General features: G+C 35.7%; 2 protein-coding genes across 2 annotated transcripts; one reads left to right on the plus strand and one right to left on the minus strand.

Moving 5' to 3' along the window:
- The first annotated feature begins 2,913 nt into the window (after positions 1–2,913).
- On the plus strand, positions 2,914–4,042 carry LOC106767948 (thioredoxin-like protein HCF164, chloroplastic). Its single transcript, XM_014652914.2, has 3 exons — positions 2,914–3,195; positions 3,396–3,599; positions 3,782–4,042. Exons 1-3 carry the CDS (start codon positions 3,055–3,057, stop codon positions 3,827–3,829), a joined length of 393 nt encoding a protein of 130 aa, XP_014508400.1. The 5' UTR covers positions 2,914–3,054; the 3' UTR covers positions 3,830–4,042.
- Positions 4,043–4,956: 914 nt separating this feature from the next.
- On the minus strand, positions 4,957–9,698 carry LOC106769337 (wall-associated receptor kinase-like 14). The gene is made up of 3 exons (XM_014654926.2): positions 8,384–9,698; positions 7,078–7,164; positions 4,957–6,728 (listed from the first exon to the last, which is right to left on the minus strand). The coding sequence occupies exons 1-3, from the start codon at positions 9,117–9,119 to the stop codon at positions 5,458–5,460; spliced, it is 2,094 nt and encodes a 697-aa protein (XP_014510412.1). The 5' UTR covers positions 9,120–9,698; the 3' UTR covers positions 4,957–5,457.
- Between the last annotated feature and the right edge of the window lie 589 nt (positions 9,699–10,287).

Consider the following 10,287-nt stretch of genomic DNA (forward strand, 5'->3'; position numbering starts at 1 on the left):
GACAGGAGTACAAAAACATGATACAAGATAATAAAATAAGAGAAACTATTCAATTCAACAAGCTATGCGTAATAAAACAATCAGCTCAAGAACAGAGGAAATTATTCTTTATTAGTTTAACCATAACAATAGAAAAGCATGCATGTTTATGTCTATTATTTTAACTCCACCACCCCTACCTTACATCATCATATCCTAGGAAAATATTATAAGAAACAGAACTTCACACAAATTGTTAAATTTTACCAACTTCTTAATATTCTTTCCAAGATGCTCTTCTCAACATATTATGTTGATTCTGTAATCTTAAGTTAAATATTAATTGAAGTTAAACTATTTGAAAAAAAAAATATTAATTAAAATGAAAAATAATTCAAATTTCCTTTTATTATTTTAAAAAAATAGAACTTTTTTTCTTTCAAATAAGAACGAATCATAAAATTTATTATTAATGGAGTTGACACAGAATCACAACAAAATCGACCCTTGGCATAACATAACAATAACAACATATGACTGTTTTCATAGTATTATCATGTCAGCAACACCTAGGAGCAACATAGGTATCCAAATCCTGATTTTTTTTTTCCCTCTCTCTCTGTCCTCATCGTCCCACCATAAGCAAAAATATTCATTTCAGACCATCCACTGCGAGTGCTTCAAGAAATTGAGGGTTCCCAGCAGAAACACCATTTAGAAAAAAGTAAAATTCCTCTTTATAAGCCTCTTTAGCACATTCATAGTCCTCCGTGCTCTGAACTATATATGTACGTAAATTAATCTGAATGTCTATCATTGAAGTATTATGAATAAGACAGCTGAACCGAAATAGCAGATTAAAGTGACAAGATGAACAGAAATATACATTGAGATTAATTTGTCACAAGATAGTACACTATAATTAAACTCGCCTTTTCTTTATTATTATTCCTTTCATAGAATCACTTTGCTTTGATCAATAACCAAAGGAAAAGAACACCGGTGTTCTCTACGACACCAAGGAGTAAACTGATCTAAATATCATTGGTTGACAAATTTTTTTTAACACATAAGTGTTTGGATCGACTTTGATTACAATAGCAAAACTTTGACAGAATATTATAGATGAAGTTTCATCTTTGAACGATATGCTATAACATTCAGTGACGGTTTTTTATTATACATATCATTAAAGTGAGACTCGAATCTTGAATGAAGAACAAGACTGAAAGTACATAGTAAATTGAAATTTTATCCAAATATAATAATCCACGTGAAATGATGAGCAAAGAAGAGGAAGGTACTTGAAGATGGTTGGTTCAAAGTGAGGTGCTTTTCTGGTAACCAAACAGGCCCTTGATAATTTGAGCTGCGTATCTCCAACAATCAAACGTGCTTATTATACCTTGGGGTGGAGTTGTTGATTGTGTTGATTGTTGTTGGTGTTGTCGGGGTATGACAAGGCCAGGCCATGAGCGACACATACAATGGTTTCCCTCCCCTATGTTTCTGTAAACACTGGTCAAGTGTTCGCCACAGCCAGCCCAGGAATATTTCCCACACTTCTGGCACAACACCTTGTAACACATGATGCTTTCTGTTACTCTTACGTTTTCTGGTGCTACCAATTGAATGTGGAACGACTTACTCAACCTAGAATAGGAGAGATAAATACTACGTTGGTACCTTGTAAACATCTACTATTTTCTTAGTTATGCCTGAAACTCATAGCAGCAACAGCTTGCTATTAAGGTAGTAACGCCCTGCATAGAGAGAATCACTTTTGAGTTTGGAGTTATCACCCAACCCCACCTTGATGGGTTTTAACGTTTCAGGTAACAAAGATTGAAGTCATATGCGTTGCCAAATCGCATTCCTCACAACATCTACCTCTTCCGGGTTTTCTGTTTTGTGTTACATAATGGGATTAATTATCCATTTATAGGCAGAAAATGTTGAAAATCACAGTCAATCGGATCTCACATTTATTATAGTTAAAACAAATTTACATTATTTTATAAATAATTGTAAATCTTGTCTTATTAATTGATTATTTTCTAAGATTAAATTAGACTTAAAATTAATTTTTTCATCGTTCAAAACTTATACTTTGATGTTTATTGTCTACGAACACATATAAATCAATTTTGTAATATGAGTGAATTTATAGAGTGATGTATGTATTCCTCTCACCATTTGGTGGTACAATCCAAGAAATTTTTTATGTTTTAGACGACGATAGCTTTGTCATCAAGGAAAAACACATGTTAGTAGTATTTATTTTTGGATAACGATATTTTGACAATACTTTTTGACAATTTTTTTATAATAGGACACGTGTTATTATTTTATTGGTCTATTTGAATTTATGTTTAAAAAATATTTAAAACAGACCAATCACAAGCTGTAGGCGTTGTCAAAAAATTGTTAAAAAAGTGTTGTTAAAAAAAGTTTTTCTTTATTTTTTTCACGTTCAAAAACACTTTTGTTCGGTTTCTTAATTCGGATAGGAAAAGTGGTTCACGACTGATGAAGTTTAAGAAACAAGGCATGTCTGGTCCTAATAAATAATAGAATTAATTAAATTTTATGTATTTTATAAATACTTATATTTTTAAGTTTCTATTAAAATGTTTATACTTTATAGAATGCTTAATTATTTTTTATAAGTACTTTGATTTTACTGTTAATAAGTTGATATAACTATTATTTTTATCCTTTTATCTTCAACTCCTTGAGGAGGTAATGAGCCTGACTAACAGGCTAGTTGAAAGAAATTAAAGAAAGAAATAAATTGCAAGTAATGAATAATGAAGAGGAAAACAAAAATAAAGATTATGCATCATTAATAGAAAAAAATAAAGAAAGAAAAAGAAGATTTATTTTAATATAGCTTATGTCATACATACCCTATTACAGAAATATAGAGAGAAATCTAAAACAACAGTTGCAATCAAATTCAGCGTACAAGTTACCACCATTAGTTCCGTGTTACAGACTACTTGCTATAGCAACTGCTACAAATACGTAACCACAGGATCTTTCCTTTCTAAGTTCTTCCTTTAATCTCTCTCAATGTCTCGCTTCTCTCTCCACGCAGTCCCACCATACTTCAAACTTCATCAACCTCTTCCAATCCTTCCAATTCCCTTCCACCGTCACAAGAACCGTCAAGTCAAGATCTTAAATCAAAACCTAGACAAATCCTCAACAACGGTATATATTTTTTTTTAAATTCATTATTATATGATGAAAGTAATTTTAAAATTGCAAAGAACCGAAGTAGATATTCAAATTTATAAAAAAATGTAAATCTTTTAACGTCTCACGGTTAAAGCAAAACCCATAAGATCTTGAAGGTAAAATAAAATTTTGAAGATAGGAAGTAAATGCTCTAATGAAATGTATGATGTCAGGAAAAATCTGTAGCAGATTTTGACAACAGCAAAGGAACGAGTACCCCAAAAGGTGTTCCTCGCAAATTCCCAAGCAAAGACTTGAAGAAGAAAATCGCCATTGTTTCCTTTCTAGGAGCTCTGGGACTTTTTTTATCTACAAGGCTTCACTTCTTTGGTGTTCCTTCGAAGGATCATTGTGCCCATGCATTCCCGTCCGAAGAGGTTTGTTTTCAGAATTTCTCAGTCTTTTATGTCACGGGCATTCAATAATTTTAGTCAAGATATATCATTTCTATCAAAATAGATAGAAAATAAAAAGTGAGTGCATGAAATTAAAAAGGGGTGTGAGAATATCAGGAGTCCTTAGACTTATGGGGTTGTTTCTGTGGTGTTGGATGTTCTAGGCTCAGCACAACGGGAAGCTCACTGTGGTGGAGTTTGATGCAGATTAGTCTGAAGTACGTGTGGAATTAGCTCCTACTGTGCACAAAGTTGAGCAGCATTTTCAACTGATGACAAAGTGAGCTTGTACAAGTGATGACTTCAATTGATGCCTTCTGCAAAATTTCTCTAATTATCGAGCTTATTGTACAAGTCTAGTTGTAATGTTTCTTGTTGCAACACAAAATTATGTTTTCGCATTAATCTAGCAGCTTCCTGTCATTCGTCTTAGTAGTCAATTTAACTTTAATATTGTTACGGAAACCTAGTGTGATCTTTGTTAAAATGGCTATGAAAATCGGTTGAAAATAGAGAATTTTGATTAACAAGTGGGTAGAATGGAAGATGTCTGGTACTGCCAATTTTATCTGTTACTTTTCCATAACCTGGAAGAAGACGTTGGAATCAGCGAACTGTTTGAAAGCAAAAGTAACTCTCTTTTCAGCAAAAGATCGTGCAGTTTTTGTTAAAAAAGGTGAAGTAAAAGTAGTGTGCTACAACTGGGATCATTGGGAACTTAAAATCAATATATAGGATTGCATGAACCATACTATTTCTAATAGCAACACCAGGGGTATATTTTTATATTTTTTTATGGGACTGGTTAACCTCTTCATGGAACTATCATTTTTATTATTCCTACAACTCAAATGCTACACAATCTGAACGCTTCGTGTCAAAGCAAATTTCGTTACTTTGCTCCTATATTTGCCATCCAAACTATGGGTACTTTCAACAAGGGATTACAGCAAACAGTTAAAAAATAACCTTGAAGGAGCCATTACGTTCTAAATGATTAACCTTAATTTCAATGAATAAACCCATAGCACAAATATATGTCAAATTGTCGTTAATTCCCGACACTACCATTGAATGCAAAGTTAGGCCTACCGATATCATCAAAGACTAGAGAGGAAGAGTTGTTGGACTTAGTATTTCTTTTGAAACAAAATCCTATATTAATCTCCAATCTATCTAATTTACAGCAATTTAGTCACTTATAAGTTGAATTTGTTGCAGTAAATATTTTTTTTGGGTCGAAGAACTGAATTGGTTTATGAGGCACCAAGTTTCAATGGGCGCAGTAATGATTAAAATACCTTTTCAGTCAGCGTCAATTGCTTACTCTGAGCCTTTCCCTTTACTAAACTTTTCTACAAAAGGGGGCGCAGTAGGAATCGGAACCACGACATAAAACACCAATGAAAACCATGTTTGGTGTAACGTCACTTATTAACTCATTGACTTGGATAACTTCTATTGAAGCACCGTTAGCAAATATCAAAAGCAACGTTCCATCACTGACTTAACATATTCAAACAAGATAGTTACATGCTCAGTTGGTTATTCCAGCAACAAAATCTATACGCTAACTCTTCGTAGGTCACTTTCTTACGACCAAAGAATAGTGAATAGTGAATAATTCTGTATATTCAGTACATAGGACCGTTGAACATAATTAAATTGTCTTGGACATTGTTGGTACGATTCAGAGAGAAAGAAAGAAGAATCTCTATGCCAATCATAATCCAAATGGCTATATATCCTACAATTGCAAAAGAAAAAAGAAAACCATTGAATGACCTTTGCCATTCAAATAATGGGTGGATATTTCACCCAAAATAAGTATATTTCCTAACTAGCAATTTGTTGAAGGTGAGCTAGTTCCACTGAGCCAAGCATCATGCACAGATACAGGAGAGTTGTCCTTCACTTCCTTCATTGATTGCAAAAACATTTCACTCTTGGGTGGAACAATCAATGTCTCACTCCCTTGCCCTGCAACTCTCTCAAAACTAACACCAACCAATGAATTCTCTCTTCCTATTCGAGGCGATGAACAAACGGACCCAATCGATGAAGCTGTGCATATGGTTTCCTCCAAAGCTTCCCACTCACTGCGTCTGATAACTTCAAGCTCCTCAGCCACTTCAATCATGGTAGGCCTCATGTCACTATGAAAAGCAAGGCATCTAAATGCAAGCTCAGCCACCTTGTGAACAGAATAGAGTGTCCAAGCATCCCTATGTGGCTCAAGGAAGGGATCAATGATATCATCGAGACAACCCCTCCTAATCCTTTCAACTGCAAGTGCAGCCAAATTGATTTCACTTGTAGGTCGCGAAAAATCAACCACTTTCATTGCAGTTATTATCTCTACCAAAACCACTCCAAAACTGTAGACATCACTTTTATCAGAAAGGTGAAAGTTCTGGTGGTATTGGGGATCAACATAGCCCGGGGTCCCTTGTGGGGCGGTTGAGATATGTGATGTTTCTGACATTCCAAGCCTAGAAAGCCCAAAATCTGCCACTTTTGATTGAAAACTGTAGTCCAAGAGTATGTTGCTGGATTTTATGTCTCTGTGATATATCGGTGGGTTAATGGCAGAATGGAGATATGCTATAGCATTAGCAGTTTCTGTAGCAATGGTGAGTCTTATTGTCCATGGAAGTATTCCGCCCCTCTCCCTTTGCAAATGTTCAGATAGTGTTCCATTGGGCATATACTCATACACAAGTATCTGTTCTCCCCCTTCTATGCAGCAACCTAGGAGGCGCACTAAGTTTGGGTGACTCACTGAAGAAAGGAGCTTGATCTCGTTTATGACTTGGTCAACACTATTGGTGTCTCTATACTTAATCTTTTTTATAGCAACACACTCATCGTTGTGAAGGTGTCCAGCATAAACTGTGCCAAATGCCCCAGTTCCAAGCCTATGTTTTTCATCAAAAAAACTTGTGGCTCTTTCTATTTCTTTGTAGGGATATAGAGGAACAGTAGAGTCGCCCGCAGCTTCTCGTAATAACCGCTTTACTGTAACTTGTTTTCTCAGCCAAGAGGAACGACGCCTAGTAAAGTAACATACAAGAGACAGAGCAACCACCAGGGTAGCCACAATTATCACCCCTGTAAACAACAATGCAGCACTTGTTCAGATTCTAATGCACGTTTTTAACTGAATCGATTATGTATCCGGATAATGGGAATAGAGAAATAATTCAATCAAGAAAAACACAAAATCCAGTTAGTGCTTAGTTCTCTCCAACTCTCGGTGATTTACTTTTTGTTCAGTTCTCTCCAACTTTTGCTTATTTCAGTATATTTTAATAAAGATATGCATTCAATAATCAATACTTGTAAACTAATAATTAACAAGAAACTTTGGTCCATTTATCAGGAAAGCATTGAATAAAATAAATCTATGAACTATACTATATAGAGGATCATATATTGGCTGAATTTCGTAAGGTTCTACCTCCAACAAGGACACCGATTTTGATTGCTTTTCTACATCTGCCAGGCCATAGTGTTGAAGGTTTGCATTGAGGAACTGCTGAAAAGGCTAAAATGAAAAAGGGGATTAGAAAAACGACAATATTAAATACACAGAAGCTTAAGTCTCCAAGGAAATGAAATAGTTGATACAAGAATTGTGGCATGATGCAACTGATTTTTTTGCACCCATAATTCTAGTTCAGACACCAAAACAATAGAGTAAACAACTAAATATCATGGCATTATTCATATCTACAACATGTCGGTGAGTTCATATCCGTGTATCTACTGACCAATACTAACCGGATCTGTCGTGCCTTCAATAATATTCCTTATGGATTGCGTCAAAGTAGATGTTTACTTAATTTCAGTTTTCCAATGACTCGTATCACACTCAACTTCTAGTGTCAGCAAAAGAAAAAAATGATAAGCTACAAGCGTCGGTCGGTGATGTCCTGAACTAAGAAATTACGTGTAATATTAGGTTCATTTCCTACATCCCCACTTGATAAATGTATTTGGCACCACTCTCTCCCCTCTGACCACTTATAATATAGAATCAAAAAAAATTCAAATCCATCATACCAGACATGTGCTTTACCTACCATTGATCCATAAATAATCCAAAGGTACCATCAGAACATGTTGACTTCTGAAGAATTATTTCCTACGCAGGTTACCCTTCAAAACAAAAACATATCAAGCCTAGCATTGACCAGTTCCATATTCTCTGCAAAATTCTGGGTCACTAATCACCCATTAACTAAAAAATCAACACCCACACCCGGAAAGAGAATCAATATCATCATGGTCCAAATGGGTCCACAATAATCAAAATATTGAACTTTATGCTTAAATCTACATAACACCCATGCCCCTAACAAATCAAATATTCCCATTGTGGACCTTGATAAAGCACACACTGATCTTTAAGAGATTCCCCCACTTAAAAAACCTCATCCCCGAAATTCCCGATGCACAATCCTACACTAGTATTATAAACTAAACCAACCTGGTTGCCCAAAGCATAAAGCCGCAACCAGATGTCAAACACCACTTGGTCATCATTCAACAATCATAATCACCATCCATTATTATCATCATTACAATAACTACTTCACGAAAAGCAAACAATACATATACCTCCTCTCTCAGTTTAAACGTTTTTCTTAAATACCACTTTAGACACTGTTTACCGTTTACCTTGCTACTACTATTAATGCATTAACCAGAATGAAATTGTAATTAAGATAGACTTTGAAAAGTAAGAATGAGAAAAGACTCACTACTCCGGCAGCCATCGCCGTCTTTGAAACCGTCGCCTACGAAACCTTCATGGCACCGGCACCGGTAACCTCGATCTCCTGTGGCAAGCTTGACCACCGTGCAGGATGCATTGTTGGAGCAATTACACGGCCCTTTGAGCCACCACCCCAACTCAAGCATCTGTAATTGGAACGAAAGCTCTTTTCCTTTATTCTTATCATAAGCAATGGCAGAAAACAGGAAGCTGCACCCAATTCCTTTCAAATCACTCGGGAGCACATCTTCACGCGAACTATTATCACGCGGCAACCGCTTGAAGCAAATAACATCTTCACTTTTGCTTTTCCAGTCACACCCCTCCACTGGGCCGTGCTCGCCAACGAAACTCGATGGGGTAATATCGCAGCCATTCTGTTTGGACTTGCAACCCTGCAACAGAAAGCTATTGTTGAACGTAGGAGCAAAGTTGCCACCGAAAAGAGGGTCTATGACTCCCAAGCTGCGGTTGCACTTCACCGGAAGACTCACGAATATGCTATCAGAGGTTATATTCTGAACCTCGAACTCGCCGATTTTGACTTTCGAACTGTCGCTGCTGCAGTTTAGTTTGACTTTGCTGTCAGAACAGAACCCAAAAGGGTATTTTAGGGAATGTTGTCCGCAACTGGGCTGGCAGCTGCTACTGGTTGGGGCGATGGTTGAACAGAAAAGGAAGATGGTGAGAAGCAGTGCGAACTTTGTGCTGCGGTGGAACATCTCTGGATGCGAAATGAAACTTGGATTTGAGGGAACGGTGTAATCATGAGCTTTCTGGTGTAATAAAGAGTTAGGCTTTTGAGGAAGTTGGAAAAGCGTATAAATATATGGTTGACTTTGGAGAAACGGAAATTAAATCCTGCGAAGGATGCGGTTGGGGAGCCATCTATCTCAATAAATGCTCACAGGAAATAAAGGTTTGAATTAAGTATGGAATGGAAAACAGAGAGAAAAATGAAGGGTGATGTTGATATGATATGCATGCATATACCTTTAGCTTCCGGGCTGGGCAACGTTGGAAAATTAATGGGTGTGGCAGAGGCAGGAGTTCTTCACCAAACCACTCGAAGATCGAGGTTGAAAGTTAATGGTGTGTGTGATGTGATGTAAGAAGTAGTAGTAGAAGAGTTAACGTTGTCGTTTGTGAAGCATAAAGAGACCAAGGAATGAAAGAAGAGCATCGCACTGCGTAACACAGGCAAACAGAGCGCTTTGATTGAGTGAGTTTCAGAGAAGCTTCTTCTAATTCTTGTGTAGCGTCTCAGACCACTTGTCCTCCTGGGACCCCAACGTAAAAGATATGTCTTCATTTTTGGGTCTTTTCTCAATCACCAGTCTACCCTTTGCTTATTTTCTTCTCCACACACACATGCTTCTTTGGCACGTACGTAATTATTGAAAACCTTTAATTATTGAAATATAAAATTTCTTTAAGTAATGAAACTTTATTTTACTCATAGTATTGCATATAATATATTTATTACCACAATCAAAGAATTTCAATATTTCATTCCAAGTGATAAAATATTTATGTTCCTATATATTGTTGTTAATCAATATTTCAAAGGAATAAAAAATATTTTGAAAAATAAAAATAATATAAATTCATATTATGGAAATTTAAAGAAATAATTTAAAATTAATATATGAATAAAAATAACTAATAAATCAACCTCTTTAGATAAGATCTCTACGTTAAACCATTGACCATAGTGTTGTCTTGCCAAGAGTGATTTCATATTTTATCTTTTTATTTTGTCTTGAGTTAGGAGTAGAAGGTAATACACTTAAAAAGTTCCACTTGGTGACACTAACTTATTTTTAAGCTCCTTAATTTACTCTCATAAAAAAAAATCCTTAATTTACATATTTTCCCTTATATAAAAAC

This window comes from Vigna radiata, chromosome 7, assembly GCF_000741045.1.
Source record: "Vigna radiata var. radiata cultivar VC1973A chromosome 7, Vradiata_ver6, whole genome shotgun sequence".
NCBI classification, from domain to species: domain Eukaryota; kingdom Viridiplantae; phylum Streptophyta; class Magnoliopsida; order Fabales; family Fabaceae; genus Vigna; species Vigna radiata.